General features: G+C 38.2%; 2 protein-coding genes across 9 annotated transcripts in view; one reads left to right on the top strand and one right to left on the bottom strand.

Moving 5' to 3' along the window:
• Positions 1 to 26,651, top strand: part of ASB3 (ankyrin repeat and SOCS box containing 3) — a 104,481-nt gene that overhangs the window by 1,803 nt on the left and 76,027 nt on the right. For 4 of the 7 annotated variants that reach the window (XM_049115497.1, XM_049115499.1, XM_025466876.3 and 1 more), the window contains exon 1: positions 23,288 to 23,428. The exons of 1 other annotated variant lie outside the window; for it this stretch is intronic. The gene's annotated coding sequence lies outside the window, so the exon portion shown is untranslated. Of the gene's footprint in view, positions 1 to 23,287; positions 23,429 to 23,785; positions 23,926 to 26,321; positions 26,573 to 26,651 lie in introns of those variants that run through there. 2 more of the 7 variants (XM_025466892.3, XM_025466883.3) reach the window with 2 other exon arrangements.
• Positions 14,048 to 23,199, bottom strand: CHAC2 (ChaC glutathione specific gamma-glutamylcyclotransferase 2). Of its 2 annotated transcripts, XM_025466959.3 has the most exons (3): positions 22,589 to 23,173; positions 16,830 to 16,865; positions 14,048 to 15,170 (listed from the first exon to the last, which is right to left on the bottom strand). In XM_025466959.3, exons 1-3 carry the CDS (start codon positions 22,721 to 22,723, stop codon positions 14,787 to 14,789), a joined length of 555 nt encoding a protein of 184 aa, XP_025322744.1. In that variant the 5' UTR covers positions 22,724 to 23,173; the 3' UTR covers positions 14,048 to 14,786. The 2 variants fall into 2 exon arrangements, with proteins under 2 accessions (XP_025322744.1, XP_048971459.1); XM_049115502.1 differs by lacking the exon at positions 16,830 to 16,865 and having other exon boundaries at positions 22,589 to 23,199.

Here is a 26,651-nt window from a genome sequence, read left to right as displayed (position 1 = left end):
GGGTCTCTGTTCTCTTTCCCTTTTGGTCTAGCAAGGGAGATTAATAATTGCAACCTATTGTGGTAATAAAATAGTTAACATTTAGCATTCATTGTGTGCTAGGCACTAGTCTAAATAACTTATACATGTTAATATATATTTATATATAACTTATATATAAATATATAACATGTAATTTATATATATAATTTGTGTATAATTTATATATATATATGTATAAAATAGATGTAAAAGTGGAGATACAAAGAAGGAAGTAAGGAACTCTGAGATTGGACAGGAAAGGCTTTCCAGGAAAGATGATGTTAGAACTGGGGTTTTGAGGATTTATAAGAGTCAGGCAAACAGGGAAGTGCATTTAAACATAATTCTTCTTGATGCTTTATTTGGACTTTCTGGTGTAGTCAAATGACAGGATAAGATGGAATCATCAGCAGTAGATTGATACTGGAGAGGAACAGAGGGAGTCCAGGGAAGGTTGCGTATATTCTGCAGAAGTGTTTGAGCTTTATCCAGTAGATCAGAGTTATTGCAGACTTTTTCATGGGAATCATCTGATTTTACCCCCGTTTCTGAAGTATACAAAGATTAACTCCAAATGGATTGATTTAAATAAATCACATGCAAAAAAGAGTAAAATATGAGAAAAACTTAGGGGAATAATTACTCTTTGTGAGTAAAGTAGGAAATCCTTATGTCATAAAAGAAAAAGACATATTTGAGTAAATAAAAATGAAAAATACTTATAAGGAATCGGTTTAGGCTCGGGCTACATAATGAGAATCTGGCTCAGTAGAGCTTATGTTCAAGTAAAGGGGATTACTAAATAAATAACAAATAAGAAACTTTGTGGTACTGGCAAATTCTCCTTAAAAACTAGAGTTGTATGAAAGAAAATACCTCTGAGATGTGCTGCTTAGGTAGACGATCAGAATAAACTTCTGTGAGGAAGTGACACTTGAGTGGTGACTTGAAATGACGAGGAAGAAGCCACACCAAAATTTCCAGGCAGAGGTCCTGAGGCAGGGATGAGTGTGGTGTGTCGGAGGGACAGAAATAAGGCCAGTGTGGCTAGATTGTAAGAGGGACGTGGTAGGAGATGATGTTTGAAAGGTAGAAAGAGGCCAACCAGACACAGACCTATAGGGCCTGATGCACATTCGTCAAGATCATTATGGCTCTTGTGTGGAAAATTTATTATAGAGGATGTTATGGGATGAATTGTGTTCCCCTAAAAGATGGGTTGAAGTCCTAACCCCTAAAACCTCGTGATTGTGAATTTATTTGGAAATGGGGTCTGTGCAGATGTAATCAAGTTAAGATGAGGTCATATTGAATTAGGGTCGGTCCTAATCTGCTGACTATAGTGTCTTTATAAGAAGAGGGAAATTTGGACACAGACAGGACATACAGAAAGCATACTACGTGAAGATGGAGGGAGAGTCTGGAGTATGCATCTACAAGCTGAGGAACACTGAAGATTGCCAGCAACCACCACAAGATAGGAAGAAGTAAGTAAGGATCCTCCCTAAGTGATTTCAGAGAGATCATTGCCCTGCTGATATCTTGATTTCAGACTTAACCCCTAGAACTGTTAGACAATATATTTCTGTTGTTTTAAGCTACTTGGTTTGTAGTAATTTGTTTTGGCAGCCGTAGGAAACTAGTATAGGAAGGCATGGATGGCAATAGGAAGACCAGTTAGGATGCTGGTAGCAATGGAGAATGGAGAGAAGTGACCTGATTTGGAATACATTTTTCAGTAGATGATCTTGAATTTGCTGGTGGATTAGATGTGGCATGTTCTTACAAAGATGAATTCATGATGTTGCCTAGGTATTTTTTATAAGGAACTGGTAGTGCAGTTTACGGAAAGAGGGAAGAACAGAATGTAAACTGATGAGAATTGTGTGTTTTTATTCGTTTTACTTTTTATTTTGAATGAATTTCAGATTTACATAAAAGCTGCAAGAATCGAACCCAAATTCCTCAGTTGTTAACATTTTTTTTTAAAAGATTTTATTTATTTATTCATGAGAGACACGGAGAGGCAGAGACACAGTCAGAGGGAGAAGCAGGCTCCCTGCGGGGAGCCTGATGTGGGACTCGATCCTGGGACCCCCGGATCACGACTTGAGACATAGGCACTCAACCACTGAGCCACCCAGGCGTCCCAAGGGAGTTAGTCGTGATGCAGCGATTTTCATTTAGTTGCAGAACTACAGATCCTGGGGAGGGATTAAGAAAGTTGTGCAGTTATTCATCTAACAAATGTGGTTTGGAGGCACTGTCCTGTGTACTTAGTGCTATAAAAATGATGTAGATATAGATCAAGTCCATCAAAATGTTACCACCTAGAAAGGGAGATAGGACTTGTATGTAACAAATTCTATTAAAAGTGAGAAGTGTTGTTGGAGAAGTGCTGTACAGATGAAGTATTTTGGACATTCAAAGGAGGGGGCGATTACCTCTAGCAAGGGATGAGAGGAAGGGTAGAAACCAATAAAGTAGTTCTGGCGTTTGTATTGGACCTTAACAGGTGGTAGGATTTGGATTTACAGAGCTGGGAAAGACCTATTTTAAGTGGAAAAAAGAACATGAGCCCAAGACTTACTGAGATCAAAAGTAATTTGGTTTGAGTACAGCAAAGGAGCTTGGGAATGGCATAAAGAGTTTAAAATGTGACAAGGGTGATATTTCACTCTGATGGGAAAAGGATATTTTAATTAATAAATGCTGCTAGTATAATTTGCTATCTATTTATAAGAAAACCAGCTACATTTCCTCTTCATAAAATACACAAAAACTAAATTGTAAATGAGCTAAATATATATATGTATATGAAGAGATTAGGAGAATGTATAACTGGAGTAGAGATGATGTTTTTTGGTAAGATAGGAAATCCAGATACCGTAAAAGGGAAAGATAGACCTACTTTTTTTTGTTTGTTTGTTTGATAGACCTACTTTAATACATGTTTTGAAATTAGTAATTTCTTTTAGAATTAAAAATGTGTAAACCTTTAGCCTAGTGATTTTACTTTTTGGATTTGCTCTGATACATAAGGATGTAGATACAGGGGACACCTGGGTGGCCCATTCGGTTAAGCATCTGCCTTTGATCAGGACATAATCCCAGGGTCCTTGGGGATCCAGCCCTGCATTGGGCTGCCTGCTCGGTGGGGAGCCTGCTTCTCCCTCTCCCTCTGCAGCTCTCTCTGCTGCTCCCCCTGCTTGTACACTCTCTCTCTCTGTCAAAAAAAAAAAAAAAAGATATAGGTACAGAGATACTTGTCGTGTCATTGTCTGTAGTGGCAAAAAAAAAAAAAAACCCTCTGTATATCTGATTTTCCAACAATAAGGCTATGACTGAATATATACAAACTCTATGCAACTGAATTGTGAGGTGGTGAGGAGCAGAGGCTTAGGAGTTAGGCCATTAGATTCTGATGCCAGCTCTACCACCTAACTACATGTTTGACTTTGGGAATGTTACTTAACCTCTTTAGAGCTCAGTTTTCTTATCCTTCAAATGGAGGAAGTAACAAATGGTAAGATGTAAGAACTAATGACAATTCAGTTTCTTGATGTGTTCTATTCATGTACCAGATGTGTCCAGGCACTATTTTAAGCACTTAATAGATACAAACTTATTTTTTTTTAAACTTTTATTTATTTATGATAGTCACAGAGAGAGAGAGAGAGAGGCAGAGACACAGGCAGAGGGAGAAGCAGGCTCCATGCACCGGAAGCCCGACGTGGGATTCAATCCTGGATCCCCAGGATCGCGCCCTGGGCCAAAGGCAGGTGCTAAACCGCTGCGCCACCCAGGGATCCCTAGATACAAACTTATTTAATTGATATAATCCTCATAATAACCCAAGAAGTAGGTTCTATTATTTTCCGCATTTTACTGATGAGGAAGCTGAGACACAAGTTAATACCATATTCTAATATAATTCACATGCATACATTAAATTAATGTGTTTATGCCATATTATAAAATATGCCTGAATAAAACTGTAAAAATTTTTTTCAATTGAAATTTTTATGAATCCCAAATGAGAACCAAACAGTTGGGCTTTGAGTTAAAAGTTACCCAAAATCTCTTTATTGTTTCTCATTTAGACATAGAAAGGACAAAACCAGTAAAAACAAAGACATTTGCTGAACTGAACAGCTGGTGTGCAGTCTGAGGTAGTGTAGCACTGAGTACTCCAGAGGCTGCCTAAGAACATAATTGTCCTTTTTTCTTCATTTCCAGTACTGATGTTTTTCCCCTCCAGTTCCTCCTTTGAATATAATTTACTCTGCAGTAGTAAGAAAGAAGACATAAGAGAACTGGGATGCACATTTTGGGAAAAATAAAGGAAAAGAAAAGCTTTTGGCCTTCGAACATTTTTGGTTGAAATATAACACAAACACAGGTGACCGAATGCCAGCAAATATATAGGTGCAAATGTGTATATTGTACTGTTTCTTAGGCATAGGGGAAAAAAAGAGTGGACATTTGATTTCAAACCAAGCTGGCATGATCTTTTTTTAATCCCATGCTTCATATTTTTAGGTCTTTGCTGAGTTTTCTACAAGAATGAATTTTTAAAACTCCAAGTATACCACAACACCTGTGTAAAAACAGTCCCTATGTTGTATTTGTGCCAAACTTAAGAAAATAATCAAGTCCAAAATGTAGCATCTTGTATAAGACCTCTGGCCTGGATGTTGGAAAAAGTCAATGACTGGGGTACAGTTGGTTAAGCATCTGCCTTCAGTTCAGATCATGATCTCAGGGTCCTGGGATTAAGCCCCGAGTTGGGGAGGGTGTGGATGGGGTCCCAGCTCAGCTCTCTCTCTGCCTTTCCCCCTGCTTGTGCTTTCTCTCTTTCATATGCTCCCTCGCTCGCTCGCTCTCAAATAAATAAATAAAATCTTAAAAAAAAAGTCAATGACTAAGAAAAGGAGATTCCTATATAACCTATGATGTATACTACTATTGTGTCTTGGAAGAAGAACAGTGATTTCAGTTTCTCCAATTTATTTTACCTTTTTTGCCTTTCAGTGTCCAGAATTCATGCCTTGCATTCAATTGTTGTCTTAGAGTCTCTCTTAAACTGTTAACAGTCCCCTTTTGCCATCTGTTTTATTTTTTGTCTTTTAAAGGTTTTATTTATTTATTCATGAGGGACACAGAGGGACTGAGACATAGGCAGAGGGAGAAGCAGGCTTCATGCAGGGAGCCTGATGCGGGACTCTATCCCAGGACCCCCAGGACCACGACCTGAGCAGAAACTGAGCCACCCAGGTGCACCTTATTTTTATTATTATTATTATTATTTTTTAAATTTTTATTTATTTATGATAGTCACACAGAGAGAGAGAGAGAGAGAGGCAGAGACATAGGCAGAGGGAGAAGCAGGCTCCATGCACCGGGAGCCCGACGTGGGATTCGATTCCGGGTCTCCAGGATCGCGCCCTGGGCCAAAGGCAGGAGCTAAACTGCTGCGCCACCCAGGGATCCCTATTTTTATTATTTTTTTAATATTTCATTTATTTGAGAGAGAGAACAAGTGGTGGGGAGGGGCAGAGGGAGAGAGAGGAGAGAGAGAAGCAGACCCTCCCTGAGCTGGAAGCCTGATGCAGGAGGTCCCAGAATGCCCAGATCATGACTTAAGCCAAAGGCAGATACTTAACCCACTGAGCCTCCCAGGGGCCCCTTGCCATCTGTTTTAAAGCTCACTATTATTTTTTTGTACTACTAAGAAAGAAAATAACTGCTGCCATTTAAACTTATGACATGCTGGCTAATATGAGATTCCTCTCAATTTCAGAAGTCATAAAATGAGATGAATATATTAATGAAATATGGCAAATTGCCCAAGGCCATAATACTGGTAAGCAATGGAATTGGATATCAGACTACAGGTAGTTTGGCTCTTGAACTCATTCTTTTGGCCACTACTGAGTGCTGTCATTTTTTATCAATGAATTATTTCACGTAAGGACTTTTTTTTTTTTTAAGCATAATGCCTCATATATAGTATGTAGTGTGTGTTAGCTTTTATTATCCTGTTCACTACTTCTGCAACTTATTACTATATGCTTATACTATCTACATTCTGTGACTTTTGGTCTTCTGTGCTTTGTTTATAGGTTGATTCTTAAATATTGAAAACCTATAAACTGTTTAAATATTATAATTATAAAAGTACTATTCACTTTTACGCCCAGAGGTAATTGAAACTGCAGAGAGGGAAATGTAAATATTTTAATCCTCTGCCACTTAAAGTGTTCTATTAGCTTCCTAATAATTCTCTATTTGCTAAAATGAATTCATTTCATTCTTGAAGCTATATTGAGCTCTCAAACATCTTCTAATACATACTTGTTGTTTTTCAAGCCTGTGGCATACCTCTATACTGGGGTTTCTTTGTGTCGCTCTTCTGGGTTAAGACTACTGTTTTGTGTTATTCCATGTCCTCCTTTATCTCAGATTTTTTTCTCCACATCATTGCAGTATAACTAATTTCAAATATTTCCAGAAAGGATATGAAGCAGATAATTTAATTTTCACAGGCCTCATATATCTGAAAATGCAATTGTGTTGCCTTCTCATTTAATTGTTTGGGAGTGTAATTCATAGTTCAAAATTATGTTGTTTTGCTCAAGACTTTGAAGACGTTGTTCCTTTGCCTCTTAGCCTCTAGTGTATCTGATGAGAAGTCTGCCAGTCTAGTTCTCTTTTTTTCTGAAGTGATAGGCTTTTTTTAATCGGAAAGACTTTATTAGATTCTTTTTCTTTATCATTGGTTTTATGATATTTTATAAGAATGTTTCTAGATGTAGATCCTTTCTCATGTGTCCTTCATGGTAGTCCAGGAGTTCTGTTTGTTCACTTCTGAGAAGTGTTCTTTTTTTTTTTTTTTTCTTTTTACTTGAAATATCATTAGAGAGATTCTTCCGAAGTTAGGAAAAAATACAAAAAGAAAAAAAAATTAAGTAATATGGAGGATCAATCCAAGATGTCCATTCCCTTATCAGTTGTCCTTTGAATTTTTTTCAGTGGTTATTTATTTATTTTTTCTATTTCCATAGTTTCCACCTGCTCTTTTTTTTTTTTTTTAATTCCAATATGGTTAATACACAATGTTATATTTGTTTTAGGTATACTGCAGTTGCTTTTTTTTTTTTTTTAAAGATTTTTAAATTTTAGAGTGAAAGAGTGTGTGTGTGTGTGTGTGTGTGTGTAGAGTCAGTGGGAGAGAGAGAGAGAAAATCTCAAGCAGGCTCCTTGCTGAGTGCAGAGCCTGAAGTGGGATTCCATCCCAAAACCCTGAGATTATGAGCTGAGCTGACTTGAGCAGAAACCAGGAGTCTGACATTTAACCAACTGAACCATCCAGACACCCTTGAAGGTAGTACTCTTTTTTAATGGATGCAGTGCTTTCATGAATTTGGTTTAGAATAGCACTTAAAAATTTTAAACATTTATCTTCTGTTCCCAGAAATGGCTGTATTTCCTTCAGGTCAGTTGTTTATTTTCATCCTTTCTTCTTGTGCTTTTGCTTGGCCTTTAAAAATAATACTAATGATACTTGAGCGTGGTATCAATTGTCGGGCCTCACTTTAGGGTCCATGGATAAAATGCAGGAAAAGAATTGTGCCTTCCGCTCGCTCTAGCGTATGTCCAAATAAGGAAGGCTTTGTTAGGGAGTATGAAGATGCTCTAATGCTTTCAGGGTAGATTGCTAAATTAAGAGAAACAAACATGGTTTTAGTTAGAAACCAACACTTGTTGATATACTTGTGTAAAGGAATGGGTAAGAGGTTTGGCTTGGCTGTTCCATATATATTTTTTAATCATCCTAATTTTATTTATGTATTGATTTTATTGATTTATTCATCCATCCATCCATCCATACTAATTTTAATCCTACACCCGTCTCCTGTTTGCTCTTCCTGTTTCCAGGTTTGGTACTTCTCCAGGCTCTGCTGGCAGGAATGTTTTCTCCATGGGTGCAAGCCTTCTTGTGCATGTGTTCATGTTTGTTCTAGACTGCAGTTTTTTCTGCATTGGCTTAATTCCCAATATTATCTCTTAATTTCTCTCTAGAAGAGAGAAAGCAGACTCCAGTCTGCTCTCTTCTAGATTGAATGAATGAATGCATTTTAGTGAAATTTTGATAGGAAGTGGAGGAAAACAATTGTCCTTAGTTTGTCTTCTAAAGAGTAAATAACTCATAAATATTTGTTGAATAAATCAATTAATACTCTTGAGAGTTATGCTACATGTTGGCAAATTAAATTTAAATAAAATGTAAAAAAAATGCTCTTGAGAAAATTGGGCAAAGCATGCTTTTGTTTAAATTTAAAAAATTCTGGCCGTAGGGTATGTGTAACTAAATCCTTTTTCTTTTATTTTTTTTATCCTTTTAATTTATCCTATTTTACGAAAGAATCTCATTGAGTTTAAAACTTAGCAGTGGAGGTAAAAAATGAATAAGCTGCCATCTTTTACAATTTTTTTTTAAAGATTTTACTTATTTATTCATAGGCACAGAGAGAGAGGGGCAGAGACACAGGCAGAGGGAGAAGCAGGCTCCATGCAGGGAGCCCGATGTGGTACTCGATCCCGGGTCTCCAGGATCACACCCCAGGCTGCAGGCGGCGCCAAACCACTGCGCCACTGGGGCTGCCCTACAATTTTTTTAAAAAATTAAGAGTATTAATTCCATTTTGTTTTTTAGCGTTTAGCACAGTGCTTGGTATGTTCTAAGTATTCTTTTTTTTTTTTAAGCTTTTATTTATTTATTCATGAGAAACATAGGCAGAGGGAGAAGCAGGATCCCTGCAGAGAGCCCCATGTGGGACTCGATCCCCAGGCTGGGATCACACCCTGAGCTGAAGGCAGCCTCCCAGCTGCTGAACCACCCAGGCTGTGTCCTTGTTCTAAGTATTCAATAAATGATAGTTATTGTTATTAAGTTTTAGCTTAAATTCTTTTTGTCTCTCATTTTCATCATCTAAGAAAATGGGGGTTAATATATGTATTAACAGAATAGATTTTGGTGTATATAATATTTGCTACATAAGGTTAATTATTCTTTGATCCATGAACAGCTATTTATTTTTTCTATGAGGCTTTGATCTAATGAGTTTGAATTAATAGTTTGTTATTCTGTATCCTGTTTTTATTTTATGTCACAGTTTTTATGCTAAATAACATTGGTTTGCTTGGTTGTATGTCCTTTCACCAAACATGGTTCTTGGTAGCTGGGACCTATCTTTTTTATCTTGATAGTCTTAATGCAGAGTTATTGTTTGACATAACACGACCCTCATTTTTGCTGTATCTTTTTTTTTTTTTTTAAGATTAATTTATTTATTTGAGTGAGAGAAAGAGAGAGTGAACAAATGCACCAGCAGGGGGAGGGACAGAGGAAGAGGAAAAGCAGGCTCTCCATTGCGTCAGAAGCCCGATGTGGGGCTTGATCCCAGGACCCTGGGATCATGACCCAAGCCAAAGGATCATGATCAACTGACTGAGCCACCCAAGCACCCTCCCTCCTTTTCCTGGGTCTTCATGGATGAGGAGGATGGGGTGAGTGGAACATGGGGTGGGATACATTAGTGGGAAGCAAAATGTGACACATATGCTGATACCATATTATAAATAGTTGAATATCAGATTAAGGAATTTGAAGTTTATTTAGTATGCTGTGGGAGACATTTTGATTATTGACTAGATTAGTTCCATATTTTAGAAATATAATTCTCATTGCAGAGTATAGAATGTTTTAGAAAGAAGAAAAGAGATTGGAGGTAAGGAGAAACTTACTCTTGCTGTATTATAGGGTTCCTATGTTAGCTGAGAAATCTTCCAGCTCATACTTAAAAGATAGGTCTTACCATCATGTAATAACTCAGACCACATCACATGTAGGCTCCAGGGCTTCCCTGCTAATTTTGCTTTGATTTGTTAAGAAATGTTATAAAAAGTTTTTAGTAAAATAAAGGCTAAAATTTTATGTATATTGTGAAAATCATTCATTTTCTCCAAAAGCTTATAAATTGATGAGTATTTTAAACCTGTTTGTTGTATTTTCTAACAATTGTTCAAAATTTAATGTGTGTCATGTGCAAGGAGGTAATGGACAAAATTTTTCTCCCTTGGGAAAAGAGATGAATTCTGTTTTTCGTATGCTAAGTTTCAGGTGCTTGGGTAGTTCAATTGGGGCTCCCTTACATATAAGACATAGAGTCATAAAGAAATTGAGAAAGATTAGAAGTTTTCTGAATAAAGATGGTAATTGAAACCTAGGGTTTGGTGAGTTTGCGTATCTGATAACAATAATCTAAGATGTAAGTACAATGAAATGTTCTACTTTTTTGGCCTTAGTGAAATGAGATGCTTGCTTACGAATGTCTGCTGAATCAGAGTTGTAAAGAATGAACTAGATCTTTGGGTTAAATCAGGAAGGGGTCATTAGAGACTGAAGACTGCACTGATTCTGTGAGTACAGCAAGAGCAAAAGCAGACTGGAGGAGCATTAAGAGGAGTTGATAAGGAAGTAGAACATTGTAGTTAAAAAATTCTGTGAAGGATAGTAAAGTTGGAGGAATAAAATATTATAGGGTTAAGTGGTGGTTTTTCCAGTTTTATAATGTATGGATATGTGTCGTCAAACTTTGTATAAAGACAGGGAGGTTCGGTAAAATTAAATGAAACCACCAAGAGATTAGTGCTGAATATATAATATTTTAGAAAGGAAAAATGAACCTTAAGAAGGAAAATATCATGAAATTCAGTAAGGCTTATTTTTATCATATAAACTTGAAATACAGAAGAATAATTTTAGAAGTCTCGAGTTAAAATTCTTTACAAGTAGCCACAGATTAAAAAATCATCCCACTAATCTTTGCATTTTTAATATATGCTTAGGGTGAATTTAAAAATTTTAAGGCTTTATGGCAGCCTGGGTGGCTCAGCGGTTTAGCGCCGCCTCCAGCCCAGGACATGATCCTGGAGACCCGGGATCGAGTCCCGCGGCGGGGTCCCTGCATGGAGCCTGCTTCTCCCTCGGTGTGTGTCTCTGCCTCGTTCTCTCTGTGTGTCTCTCATGAATAAATAAATAAAATCTTAAAAAAAAATAGAATAAAAAAATAAAAAATTTAAGGCTTTAGAAATGCATAAAAACAGATGTTAAGAGTTGAATAAATACATAGAAAATATAGTTGCAGTATTTTTGGTGAGAAAAGAGAAGTATAATTGGAATATTTGATATGTAGATTTTAACATGATGTGATGAGAGGGAATTTTAGGTGTACCCATCATATTACTGTCTTTAAAAGAATGAGGGATGGTAAATTATAGGAGTATGATGCAGTGAAATTCACAACTGTTCCAAAGTTATAATTTAAAATCTATGTATCCATGGAAAGAGAAATCTAATGGAAGGAAATGTTGACTATAAAATGTTTTTTATTTAAAGATTTTATTTATTCATGAAACACACACACACACAGAGGGAGAGAGAGAGAGAGAGAGAGAGAGAGAGAGAGAGATAAGCAGGCTCCATGCAGAGAGCCTGACATGGGACTCGATCCCAGGTCTCCAGGATCACACCCCAGGCTGCAGGTGGCACTAAACTGCTGCGCTGCCAGGGCTGACTATAAAATGTTTGAAAAATTTCTAATAGACTAGATATTGTTCTTAAATTATAGGCATGATTGAAGTCATTATGAATCTCAAAGAGATGCTAAACCCATGGTACTCTAAATATATAAAGTAATAGTAGATAATATTTATTATTACATCAGGTGTTATATGATTTATATATGTTAAAATTAAATGAGCACCTTCAAAATGTAAAATAGTACATATTTTAGGTAGAAACTTTAATAGAAAATGAAAAAATCCTTTTTAAGATGAAATGCATATCCTATAGACAATAGCTAAACTTTTAAAGTCAGTCTTAAAGAAATGAGTCGCAATCATATACTTTCAGATATGTGGAGTTGACATCAAAAACCTGTTTCCCCAACTGGTAATTTCTAATCTATGGAGGTGGCCTCTAGATGGTATTTATTGTTCTTGGTAGATCAAAGAGTGACCATGTTTTCCTGGGACTGAGAAAGGGAAACTTAATAGTGGTCTGCAGTAGGAACAGAAAGACCTACTTTAAAAACTCCATTCCATTAGAGATTTATATTAAAAAGTTTCTTTTCTCAGTGCAGGGTTTACACTCATACTTTTTCTGAATTCCTAAAGATTGAAACTTAACTAATAGTTATACTCTGAGAAATGAGAGTCTTGAGTTTTGTGTGTGTGTGATTAGGGAAGAATGAGAGAAAATGTTTTGAAAGTGAGATCCAAAGACTTTAGTAAAGAGACAGTTTTGCTAACAAAAATAAGTTAGGCTCTATGTAACTTGGTACCTGCTATGATTCTGTCTAGCTGGGAGGCTTTAAACCTTAGCTTCTAATTCAGTATTGTTTAACTTCTCTATTTTAGTCATGTTTCTCCCCATCCTAGTGAAAATAAATATCCCCGTTTCTGGGCTCTTTGGAATATGGCCTCCCTATAAATGTTGATGGTATACCGTATATAATATGTCACATATTTGCTAGTCTAACTTGTAACTGAAAGCCTAAAAAGACATATAAATGGGATTCCAAAGTTATCTCTTGACCTTTATATTCTATAACAGTTATGTATTAAATGGTAGAACATTCATTTTGGGGACTTACAAACTCCTTTGGACTTAGGTTTGTTGGTAAGAGGAAAGGCTGTATTTCTGAATTCACTTACATGATTCTGAGCTATAGAATGTGAATCTTGAATAGGCTCATTAGATTTGTGGGAATCTATACATCTATCAAAATGAACTCTAACATCTTTATGTAACAAGCTACTTACTCTTTCATTATACAAAACAGTTACTTTAGTTTACCTCCTGAAAAAAAGATGGTGGATGGTGAGGATGGTGAGGATGGTGAAATTCGGGTGGGTTTTTAAATATATCATAGAAAGATCTTGTGTTTTAGGGTAAGAGACACCTGGATTCCTACTACTTACAGTATGTGTGTAACTGTGCAAGGTACTATGGAAGCAAACTCAGAGGAGTTACCCAGAAAATACTTCCATATGTAAAGCGCATATCCTTATGGGATACTCATTAATGAATGTTATTAGTTCTTTTCTTGTTTTACAGGACAAGTGAGATGTTTTCTGGAAACTAATTGGAAAATGTTGGGAAAATATTTAAAGTAGTTATATAGCTGAGTAAATTACCAAGTTAGGTGTTAATAAATTAAACATGGAAAGGACTACTTTTCCTGCTATGTAGGCTGACTTGATTTAATGTGAACATTTTCTATATTAATTATTAGTTATGCAGGGTTTGGAGAATTTTTATTAAGTTTCATAATAAATTTAACATGATACTGAAATTCTTTTTATGTTAAAAGATTTTGAAAAGACTGTCCTATTGTGAAAGAAGGAACCTATAATCAGAAATAATCTTGATAAGCATCAAGGTCGGGCAGCCCTGGTGGCACAGCGGTTTGGTGCCGCCTGCAGCCCAGGGTGTGATCCTGGAGACTCTGAATTGAGTCCCACGTCGGGCTCCCTGCGTGGAGCCTGCTTCTCCTTCTGCCTGTCCCTCTGCCTTGTCTCTGCCTCTCTCTCTCTCTCTCTCTCTCTCTCTCTATCTGTGTCTCTATGAATAAATAAATAAATAAAATCTTTAAAAAAATGAATCAAGGTCAATTCTACATGAGTTAATGCACATGTATATTTCCTATTTGAGTAGCATCATCAACACTCTTAAGTGGATACCTTTATATTGGTGATAAGATATAAGAAGAAAAAAAGTTGTGTAGCAAATGATCAGGTAATGCCACTTTAAAAAAAACTACAATTCTAAAAGTCATTTCAAATACCAAACTTTCATTATATGTGTTTCTGTTAATTTGTAATATCAGAAAGGCCATCTCTCTTTTTGTAATTTTCAGTATAAGATTAATACAAAGTGAATGAATGACATACTATATTGTTAGTGAATATGATTTTATAATGTAATTTCTGCTTTTTTTAGCCAAATGAGTTTTTTTTCCATGTAGTAAAATGCATTTATTTAAAAAAGGAGAGGTACAGTACATTATAATTGTAAGGACATATTTATATTAAAGATGCCAGTCTTTTGGACTTAAATTGGAAAGAGTCTTATTTACTACCTGAACAAGGAAGTTCACAATCGAGGCTGAAATCTTGTCTATATTACCACATATTTCTAATTACACATTATTTTAAGCTTGTATATTTTAAACCATGGTTACAGAATTATTGTACAGGAAATAGATTGAAGGTATTACCTTATTATATTTGCTGGACTTTGGCTTAATTCTCTACAACTTCAAAATACTACTGTGATATGAGACAACAGAATTATATTTACTCTGATAAAAACAAGCTCTGAACTGAGTCCTTCATTGCATTTTTCTAAAGAACTCACTTCTCATGAGCAAGTGTTCAATATCATATAGTTAGGAAACCATTATATTATTAAAACTTGGATTTTTTTCTTTAACTGTATCCCAGTATTTTAAATATTTACATGTTTCAGGATACTTGCAATTAAACTGCACATTTTGATCATATCTTGACTACAACATTAAAAATAAATAAGACATTCAAGTAAACGTCTTTCCAAATCATATTGCCAGTGTGCATGAAGCTATTCTCTGAAGACTAAAAGCTCTGCTTGTTTGGAAAAGGCAGTGATTAGGTCTTTATAAGCAATTGAGGTTCTGTTTTCCTTCTAAACGTTCCTTTACTAATTTTTCCAAAGAGAAAAGATGCTCATCTGCATCTTCTGGCACAAGATTCCTCATAGAATTTGCAAGTTCAAAAAGATATTCTGTATTTCTTCCACTTGGACCAGCTGCATTAAAAATTTGTTCAGCAATGTCTTCAAGAGGTGCAGGACCAAGGTAATTAGGATTATCACATGTTCCAATATATAGCAACACACTGAATGGTTTTGTTGTGGGATCTTTTGGATAAAAAAGGACTGTTGTGGTTCTGTAGCCTCCTTTCTCTCTGATGTCAAGGTATGCTTTTACTTCTTCTTCCTTTCCTACTGGCAGTCTATAAGCAACACCCCATACACAACCCTGTTGAAAAATGAAAATATATTATTTAGTATTTACAAGGCTAAAATAGGTGAAGATATGTACTTCTCTAAGAAAATATCTTGTGCACCCAGAAGTACAAACTCAACAAAACAGGTTGTCATTTGTATTCTGGATGGAGTAATTTACAAAGGATATTTGAAAGTTCCTTCAGTGAAAAAATGAACAAATAAAATTAACTTGCTATGGCCTTAAGTAGTTGATGACTTTCTTGCCAAGCTTTTAAAACACAGAACCCTTTCTGCAAACAAAGGCACACTTGATACATAAAAAACTAGGTGATGCTCAGCTCTAGCTGAAGCAAGTTGGGGTATCAAAGCCCTCTCAGCCAGCACCCAGCACTTTAATCCACTTAGCCCCTCAGGTAGGCTTCAGAGTGGCTACAGTACTCCATGAAGCAGTTTGGAAACTACTGCCCTCTACTATTAGTGAAATGTTTATGGATTTAAAACCTTTTAACTCTATTTTTAATGACCAAATGAACACCTGATATTTTTTATTTCAGTTCCACTGGCTAAAATACATAATTTTGAAAACTTAAACAATGATAAGTACCCTAGTATGCAAGGAAATTATTCAGAATGAAGAATTATTTTAAATGCTGATTTCCTTGTTCATAAAGTGTCAGTAAAAACAATATATTTTGGCTGCAAAGTTTTTTTTTTGTGTTAATAAATTATGATATAAGCAGGACTTACAGTTTGTAGTGTAGATATTCTAGTTAATTCACAACCTTTAAGTTTAAAAATTAAATTTTAGGTTGCTTAAGTATCTTCCTGAGTGAATTTAACATTCTATAGAAACAGCAGTATATTAACTTTAAGAGTTACAGTTATCAGTTTGAAGCCTTTTTTTTTTTTTTTTTTTTTTTTTAAAGTAGGCTCCATTCCTAACATGGGGCTTGAACTCAGGATCCTGGGATGAAGAGTCGAATGCTGTACCGAGGGGGCTAGCCAGACACCCTGAAGCCATTTTTATATATTCTTTTCCTAATGCAAATTATGAAAGCACTTCATCTCACTATTTCACCATTATTCATCTGCTATTGATTGCTGCTTGATTTTTATATATCACAGTTGTTTCCAAAGTTAAATCTTTAACTTCAAAATATCAAAGTTTGTATCACATGTCAATGAAATGATTGAAAGTATTTAAGAAACAAAGGACTATCAGGTAATTACATTTTCTAGTGCTCCAAACCTCTTTAAAATCCTGTTGTGCTAGTAATAAAATTAGGCAATAAAGTAATAATTCCTGACTGGGATTTCTGCTAAGAATAGTAAACCCCCAGCAATATGAGGAGAGTTTTAAGGGTTCCATTTGATTCTTAGTGACAGTCTGGTTGTCTGAAGGCTGGCTCCATTAATTCTTAGTCAATAAACTCAGTAAGAAAAGAAAAATGAAAAAAAAAAAAAGAAAAATGTGACTGCATGCCATTTGGTTATTGTCTGCCTTGCAGTGTGCATTCCAACTTTTCCCAACAATTGAAAAGAAACACAACAAATACAAAGAAGAATTCTAGATCTGGTGTTCAAACTGTCTCTGATGACTGTTGATAAAATTTCATTGATTATTAAAACAGAAACATTTCAACATTTTATATGATTAAAGACTATACAGAAAAGAATAATTATACCATACCCCAGGATCTTCAACAAGAGTCACAACTCTTCCAGGCTGTTTTAAAAAAAGTAAAAAAAAAAAAAGTATATATATATTTTTCTGAATCAGTTTATCAACTAACCGAACATTAGCAATTTATTGTTGACATGGAATATTTCAATTTCATTTGTTCATACTGAACACTATTTTAGCACTTATTTTTTCTGATAAATCTTCAAGTGAATTAACTAAGAAAATACACCTATCCTTTCTAAAAGGATCCCTTCAATTTGTATATATTAGCTATATTATGTTCACTTAAAATTGATATATTAAAAAACACACATGTGACTAAGGCTTACCTAAAATGAAAGGCAAAGGAAGACACAGTTATAAATACAAGTCCTGGTCAGATTGCTATAGTTTTATTAGGGAACAAAATATGCTCTTCCAGAGTGCTTTCCTGTAATAGGTGGTTTTCAAACTTTTAGTGTAGATCAAAATTACCTGGAGGGTTGATGAACACATTGCTTGGCCACCGTCCCAGAGTTTTTGATCCTGTAGGTCTGGAGCTGTCTGCCTTTTTTTTTTTTTTTTAAAGTACACTTCCTACTTAGTGCCAAAGGGTATGTATCTATTGACATGTTAGCATCATTAATGAGAATGCTGAATTATAAGCATTGTAACATTTTTGGTTTAACATTTGTTTGCCTATTGTCTGGCACATAGCATAAATCATGCAGATATTTTGTGTTTACTGCTATTTCCTCTAGTCTTTGTCTATTTGTATAGACAATTTGTAATCATGGAAAACATGGGATTTTGGATTATGCTTCTTATTTAATTATATTTTCTTGTTAGTCTTATACATTTTAGAAGTTACATAATATTGTATCATCACTGAGCTAATTTAAGCATTCTTGTGTTGTTGGGCCTTTAGATTTGACTTGTTTTGTACTTAAGAAAATGCCACAGTGAGGATACATATATTGATGTGGGTCATACTGTTGGTATTACCATATTACTTTTTTTTTTAAGATTTTATTTATTTATTCGTTAGAGACACAGAGAGGCAGAGACATAGGCAAAGGGATAAGCAGGCTCCTTGAGGGGAGCCTGATGTGGGACTCGATCCCGGCACTCTGGGACCACAACCCTGAGCCAAAGGCAGATGCTCGACCACTGAGCCTCCCAGGTGTCCCTACCATATTACTTTGAACTTCAAAGTGAATTAGAAGCTATTTATTAAATACCTATATTGTAGAGAAGATAAAACCTTGATTCTTGCTTTAAAAGCTTATAATTTTGGAATATGAACTTAACATGTGAAATAGAGAACACTTAGGGCCAAGATGAATGGTATGAGCACAGTAAGAATTAGAGTCTTGGGTGGTCAGAAAGGAAGACAAAATTCTGGCAAAAGGCATAATTCACAAGTGTGGACCCAGAGGCAAGACTACACAGGCTAAGTGTCTGACTTTACTAGATGTCCCCAAATGCAGAGATGATTCAGAAAGATAACTGGAGAAACAAGATGGTCAGATTTGAAGAGCCAAAGAATGGATGTGAAATTATGGGACAAAGGAAAATAAGCCAATGAAATTTGGGAGAAATAGGAAATTAGGAGCTACTGTAACACTTGAGGAGCAGATGACTGGTGTGATAAAAGAAGTGTGTGGGGAAGATCCGAGTGGTAAAGTGTATAGTATGCAAGTTAGAGTGGGAAGGAGGTAGACCCTTGAGTAAAATTTTAGTGGTCCAGGTGACAAGTTCTGCACTCCTTTTTTCCTTGTCTCCCTTATATCCAGCCCAGTCATCAATTCTTGGTTGCTGTTTTTTGATTCTTCTTTTTTATTTTTTTTTTAAAAGATTTTATTTATTCATGAAAGAGAGCGCGAGAGAGGCAGAGGGAGAAGTAGGCTCCATGCAGGGAACCTGATGCGGGACTCAATCCTGGGACTCTAGGATCACACCCTGGGCCAAAGGCAGGCACTAAACTGAGCCATCCAGGGATCCCTGTCTTTTGATTCTTCTGTATCTGGTTCCTCTGTAGCCTTCAGTTGCTTTCTTAGAGACGTCACTGCTCACCTCTTGTTTTGTTTACTTCTAGTTCTCTACTTGGCCCTGGAATGACTATGCAAAAATTGGGCCACTCACTCCTGTACTTTGAATTTTTCAGGGTTGTAATATTCTACAAGATAAAATAAAAATTCCCCAGCATGACTTAACACAAACCTCATTTCTTACCGTTTTTCGCCTCAAGCTGTACTGATTTATTTCTAACTTGTACATACATTCATGTCTTTGGATATGCCAGTACTCAGTGTGGATTGCCCTTCCTTTTCCATCTCTGGGATATCCTCCTGCCATTCTATTCATAAAGGCTTGGTGTACTCCCCAGGCAACTTTGCAGCACCTCCTTCTCCTAAACTCTCATTTTTTCTTTTATTCACTTCCCTTGTGGCACTTGTCAGGTATTGCTGTTTGCATAGGTGTCTCCTACTTACATATTTAAGTGCTCAGTAAGAACTGTTGAAAGAGGGGAGTGGTAGAAAAGTCCTGGACTTTATAGGTGGTGGCAGGAAACAGATTGAACAGAGTACATAAGGAATCATTTTAAGGGTAAATAAATGGACTCTCTGTGACTGTTTATAGATGATAAAGACATGGACTTTTGGCACTAGTGATAAATTTACTTGGAAATATATATTTTTAAAATATTAATTTATTTTAGAGAGAGAGAATGTATAAGTAGAGGGAGGGGCAGAAGAAGAGGGAGATAATCTCAAGCAAATTCCCCACTGCATGCAGAGCCTGCTGTAGCGCTTGATCTCACAATCCTGAGGTTATAACCTGAGCTGAAATCAAGAGTCGGATGCTCAACCGACTGAGCTACCCCCGTGCCCCTTGGAAATATTTTCTAAAACTTAAACTTTTTGTCCCTAAAATAAATATATGTTATTGAAAAACAGTGTACATTTATAAATCATATGAAAGCTTCTTTGGAGAATGAAACTAAAGAAGGGGTCTTTCAAGCTGAATAGGATTGGAGGATATCATGAAATATGAATCATTATAGGTGCTTTCATTGAATAGAATAATTTTTCTGATCTAGATCTAGAACAGAGATTTAGTAAATGTTCATGATTATCTCTTATGTTAAAATGTTTCCTTTTTGAAATTGAAATATATTCTCTGTGCTGTAAATAAGTGTTCACATTTAAATAAATCCTTAATTTAGTGAGATGTTGCCAGTTTTGTTATATATAAATGAGATGCTTAATAAAACTTAGGAAGAAATTAAAGTTTAATGAAGCTAAAAAGAAAGCATAATTGAATAAAGCAAGTAGGTTTGGTATTTTTCCCACAAATGTCACATTGCAGGGTGTGGAGATGAGCCTAACATTTTAAAAATAATATCACAATTCATATGGTGACTAACTTACTAGGAGCATATGTTGCTGTAAAAGACATACATAGTCCTATAAAACATCCATGTCATTCTTCTAATTGGCTGGATATCTATGTAGCCTTTTGGATTTTTGTTTGATAGACAGTTAAGACAGATCACAGTAAAGCTGGTGATCTGTTATAATAAATGTTAAGTAAAATAATAATGTTCTTTCCAGGGTTTTTTAAAATAGAACAGTATACTTAGAAAATATTTGGTACACAGACTTCCTTTTTAATTTGCTATGATCCTTTAAAAACTTCTAGACATTGCAGTCTTCCTGTCCCCCAACTTACCTGCCCTGTATTTTAGTAAATTTAAGTGAGAAGATACTGGCTTTTATAGCTCCTTTCTACTTTTAAAGAATCATGAGCTGCTGCATTGGCCTGACAACTTAATCATTCTCTTCTGACAGTGTACATATCTCAATGTGCTATATAATAAATGCATCGTACGTTTTGACTGAAACTAGAGTAGTAAAATGTGCTATTGAAGCCATATTTGTGGGGCTCCTGGGTGGCTCAGTTGGTTAGGCATAGGACTCTTGATTTCAGCTCATGATCTCACGATGGTGAGCATTTAGCCCCTAATTGGGCTTGGTGCTGGACATGGAGCCTGCATAAGATTCTCTCTCTCCCTCTCCCTCTGTTCCCCTGTACCCTCAATGTTTGTCCCACCAATGTTTGTGTGCAGATGCTCCCTCTCTCTCAAAACAAAGTAAACAAACAAAAAGCAAAACCACATTTGTCATCATTTAACATTTGGTCATTAAAATTGGAGGCTGGGTTAAGGATTTTCTCTTAAGAATAGAAGTTTTAAGTGTTTGTATCTGACAACACAAAAGGCACTTTACTTAGAAGTTTTACTAACAAGTTTAATTTTCCTTAACTCTGTAAAGTCTTTTTTTTTTTTTAAATTTTTTTTTTTATTTATTTATGATAGTCAGAGAGAGAGAGAGAGAGGCAGAGACATAGGCAGAGGGAGAAGCAGGCTCCATGCACCGGGAGCCCGACGTGGGATTCGATCCTGGGTCTCCAGGATCGCGCCCTAGGCCAAAGGCAGGCGCCAAACCGCTGCGCCACCCAGGGATCCCCAACTCTGTAAAGTCTTAAACATTGTTCTTTACACCCAATGTGGGGCTCATATTTAAACCGGGAAATCAAGACTCAGCATGCTTTAGCGACTGAGCCAGCCAAGTGCCTGTTTTATAATATTCTTGAGGAAATTTTGGCCATGAAGTTTCTGGTGGCTTACAAATGTGCATCTGCCCTAAGTTACTCCCCTATTTTGAAGTCATCTGCCTATCTGAAAGCCAAATTCTACCATTTTATATATTCTGTTCTGGGGCCAATGTTAATTTCTTTTCAAAAAACAGTAATCAAGCTCATATAACTCTCAGAATACTTGAGAGAACAAATAAACAAAAAATTTTGTACACTTCCAAAAGTTAGAGGAGATTAACTAAAACATATTTAAGGTATCCAAATTGTTACCCAAAACTTAAGTTTTCCTTGTGGATTTGGTTGCTTTGCAGCCAATACAAGGCTTAATCTGCATAAACAGCGAGCTGCTACTACATTAGGATGAATGTCTTTGTATGACTGAAAAATGGATCAAAGAACTTACATCTCTCATTCATAATTTAGAGAAGAAACATGGAGAAAGAAACATTAGAATAATGCTGCACAGAGTAACGGGTACTGTGTTACTTAAGTAACAAACCAGGAACTCATTTAACTTTGCCAGTACCTGACAACCAAAGTAAGTGACCAAAGTGAGCTCCTTAATAACCGGAGCTTATTTTGGAAACTATTTCTTCTGTGACCTTAGGTGTCATAAACGAAAACCTTTGGACCGACACAAAGAAACCCCAGAAATAACATGTTCGCTTCAACTGAAACCAATGAAAGTCTGCCCAAATGCAGAAATGCCAACAAGCTTAATGATAAAAAGTTGAATGCGCAAGTTGTTTTGGTATTTCAACTCCGTGGTGACACGAAGATTGATCTTCCCGCCTGTTTTTTTTTTTTTTTTTTCTTTTGGCAGAGGTTGCCAAGAGCTGGGCCCCCTCCGAGCACGTCAGCCTTGTGGAGCTAGTGTGCTTGCGCCCACGTTTCTTGCTTCCTCGAGAAGCTAACCCCCCGCATCTCCAGGGGCTTCGGGAGGGGTGCCCTTGGCTTGGGGGAGGTGGGGGCAAGTGGCCGAGGGAGCCGGCCGGCCGGACAGCTTCACTCCTAGCGCGCCTGGGCAGCCGTCCGACACGCGGGTGCAGGTCCAGCAGAGCCGGGCCAGGAGCTGGGGCGGCGCTCCGGGGGCAGTAAGGGCGGGGGGCTGGTTGGCGCCTCACCTTGCCGGGGACCCCGCGGTGGTCGGTGCTTCCCTGCCAGAAGCGCCTGTTGTAGCCTGTGATGTATCCGACCAACTTGTCCTGATAGGGGAAGTCCACCTTCCAGATCAGGGACCCGTAACCAAAAACCCACATCGTTCCCTGGCTCGGCGGCTGCGGTGGCGGTCGACCCTCGCCCGGTCCCTGCCGCGCCGGCTCCAGCGGGGACCGCAGCCTCCCCGCCGCGAGGACCCGGCCGCGCGAGCGCAGGCGCAGTGGCCGCACTGTCCGCTCGGGGGCGCAAAGCACCCTGGGACGTTTAGTTCGAGAGACGGCTTCCGAGGCCGCGGCACTTTCTTTCCTTGCTGAGGAGACCGGGAGGGACTGGCCTTCCGCGTGCCGAGCGATGGCTTCTCCCGCAGCCCCTGTAGCTCGCCGTGACCTCCGGGGTCGCGTGTGCAGAGGCCTGCGGCGCCCACAGTCCGCTCCTGGCGTTTGCGGCTCAGGTCGGACTGTCCGCTTCCTTCGAGCGGGTCCGAGGAGCGGCGGCCCCGGCCCCGGCCCCGGCGCGGAGGGGGGACGGCGCGGAGGGAGACGTGTGGCGCCGGCGAGCGGGGCCGCTGCCCGTTGGGCGGCCGCGGGGGAGCGCGAGCCGCCGGTGCCGCCCTCGGCTCGCCCCCCGCCCGCGCACGTCGGCCTTCGCGTAACGCAGTTTACCCCAGGTGGTGGCCCGCGGCCGAAGTGCTGCCGCGCAGCTCGCCCTGACGTTCACACGCGGGGCGGCCCTGTTCGCTTTCGTGTCGTGAGCGGCTCGTTCAGAAAAGAGTAGGCCAAGTGGTGTCTCCTGCGCCGGCGTCAGAGGTGATGCGTCAAACCTGCCCGGTGTCCAGTTTGGGGTGTGGGCGCGTTCCTCTGGGGAGAAGCGCCGTCCCCTGGGGGCTCCTCCCCCGCGGGTCCGCGTCCTCGAGACGTGTCGCGGGCGGCGGGCGGCGGGCGGCGGGCGTCGTGTGCCGTGTGCCGTGTGCCGTGTGCCGTGTGCGAGGCGCCCTCCCTCGGACCCGCGCCGCCCGCTCGGGGCGGAAACGGGAGCTGCGGCCGGCCCTGGTTCTCCGCGGTGCATGTCTGTGTCGGCGTCCTCAGCGACAACACGACTTTAAAGCCCCCAGACACAAAGAGTATTATTCGGACTCTTAAGAAACCAGAAGGAAACTGTTAGAAAGAAAAAACTTAGCTTAAAAAATAAAGGTCGTTTCGTGTATTTTCCAAGTTCGAGTTTCACGTTGCCCGGGATGGTTGGCTTCCACCTACTCCGAACCTTCCCGAAAAGTTTCAGACATACAGAAAGAACGATTGAGCAAGTACAGTAATCGTTCCTGTACTCTCCACCTGATCCACTCCTTGACGTTTAGCCAGTTACTTTCCCCCCATCTCTGTACCCTTTAATCTAAAACGTTAGAAGTAAGTAGCAGCTGTTACTTTTTAGTGCCAAGTACTTCAAGAATGCCGTTATCACATCTAAGAAAATTAACAAAATGACATCTATTACATATTTAGATTTCATTAATTGTCTCACAGTTGCTTTTTGAGGCTATTTTCATTTATTTTTATTTATTTATTTTTTTGAGGCTGATATTTTTAATACTTTTCACCATCCAGGATCCATTTCAGGTTTATACATCACATTTGGTTGTTTGACCTCGTACTCATTTTTAGTCAAGAACGTGGGAAGGATTTTATAGGAGATCTTGCATATAGTTGATGCATGTTAACGAGTTGGCTGGCATGAAGGGTGGAGGAGAGTGATTCTGCTATAGTATGTTTCTTTTGGCTTCTTCTTCTCTTAAGTATCTCTAAGATATTACCCAGTTCCAATATTTTTTTTTTCAGGTTATTTTCGTTAATCTAGATCCATTAACAGTATTTGTAACTGAGAAAAGCAACAATTGGAAAGGGATTCATACTTGTTTTTACTAGATTACTGTTTTTTAAGGTCTTTGGAGGGGTATTCTTGTGTGTGTGTGCACGTGCATATGTTTTTCTTACATAGGAACAGTTTTTTCTTGTGTGAGGTGAATATGCCGTAAATTGCCATAAAACATGTGGTCTCTTTTTTGTGAAACTTGGATGTAATGGCTGTAGCTGGAAGTTAGCATCTTTCAACAAAGTGTAGCCTAGCATTCATCCTCCACAGTTTGGCCTTTAGCTGCCTCTGTAAGCTCCTTTTCCTCCTGTTCTTTGTTTAGCTAATCCTCCTTCCAAAGTAAAGTAATTTTCCCCTTAGTCACTGTCCCTATTCACCCTTGCTTGTTCATTTACATAGTGTTGCTTGTGTTTCTCCTTTGGCCTAGGAATGCTCCTCTGCCCTTTTTCTCATTGTCAGATCCTGTATTGAAGGGCCAGTTCACATCCCTCACTAGTTGAGGTGGTTTCTTCCTTCTTTGACCAGCCATGGCTCTTTATCTCTACTTGTCTTGGAGTACTTTCTTCCTTCTGTTTTGAATAACATGTATTTATCATTTCTGTGAGGCTGTCCATAAATCTATATCATTTTTATATCTGCCACTTACTGATCAGCTGTTGGTGCATAGTAAATAACTGTCAACTGCATAATTAGATATTCTGTAATAAATATCTTCACTTTTTGAGTAACGGACCATTGGATCCAATCAGATTAACGGTAGCTAATGTTAGCTTTTAGGCTGACTATAGAATCAACTTCCGCAGTTATAGCTTTATATTTAAATGTGACAATGGATAAATTTAAATGTCTTACAAGAAATGCTGTGTGCTTTTTCTTTTTAAGATTTTATTCATTTATTTGACATAGAGAGGCCGAGAGAGAAAGTACAGGCAAGAGGAGTAGCAGAGGGAGAAGAATCAGGTTCCCTGCCAAGATGGGAACCTGATGCGAGGCTTGATCCCAGGATCCTGGGATCATGACCTGAGCCAAAGGCAGATGCTTAACTGACTGAGCCACCTGGGCGCCCTGCTTTGTGCTTTCTTTTAATTTCTCCTTTTAAACCTTCATTTTGTTTTTTAAAGATTTTATCTATTTATTCGTGAGACAGAGAGAGAGAGAGAGAGAGAGAGAGAGAGAGGGGCACAGACACAGGCAGAGGGAGAAGCAGGCACCATGCAAGGAGCCTGACATGGGACTCCATCCCAGGACTCCAGGATCATGCCCTGGGCTGAAGGTGGCGCTAAACCGTTGAGCCACCCGGGCTGCCCTAAACCTTCATTTTTTGTATAGATTATTTAGAATGGGGTTGTAGAAAGTTTTTCACCTGTATTGGACTAGACATGTTGACATTTCCAGAACCACCTCCTTACATCATTAGAAAAACTAAGAAAGACTGGAAGAGGAATGTTATTAAGAGGCACTGCCCCTTGGGAGATGACCCTTTCCCTGAGAATCCTGAACCTTAGCCTCATACAGTATGATTAACAAGAAGCTGTCTTTGTGAGAATCATCTGCTGAGAACTGTACTGGGGGAACATGAAATGACCTTTGGAGGGAGATGATGAGGAAGAGGCACTAATGCTGTCAAGAAATTTCCAGGCTGGTGTAGGAAAGCTGGACTTGTCTTTTTATGATGCTCTTATTCGTTTCAGTGTATTCAAAATATTCTATCAGTGGGACATTTTCATCAAGGAAAGAAAACATGAATATGTAAGCCTCTTTCGTAAAGGACCAGCAGAAAAACTACAGTTATTACTTATCTTTGTTCTTTTCCTTTGTTCATTCCTTTCCTAGCTTTTTTTGGATTTAGCTTTTCCCTGGAGTGGACTGCAACTTAATTCTTGAGGCTGAGCATTGCTGTTAGTTAAATGGCCATCTGTACGTAAAAGACTACATCTTGGGGATTAACTGGAGGTGTTTAGCTCCTTCATCCACGGAATTCCAGTGAATGCAATTCGGTGGAATATGAACAGGAGCAGAAGACTGCAGGAAATTGCTGCTCAGACATTTCTAGAAGTGGAATGATAGAACACTTAAAACTCTTGGTATCTTTTTATTTATTTATTTTTTTGGTTTGAGATTTTATTTATTTATTCATGAGACACACAGAGCATGAGAGAGAGG

This window comes from Canis lupus, chromosome 10 (genome assembly GCF_003254725.2).
Source record: "Canis lupus dingo isolate Sandy chromosome 10, ASM325472v2, whole genome shotgun sequence".
Taxonomy (NCBI): domain Eukaryota; kingdom Metazoa; phylum Chordata; class Mammalia; order Carnivora; family Canidae; genus Canis; species Canis lupus.
The sequence above is the reverse complement of the archived record's forward strand: the minus strand, read 5'-3'. Positions and strand labels throughout refer to the sequence as shown.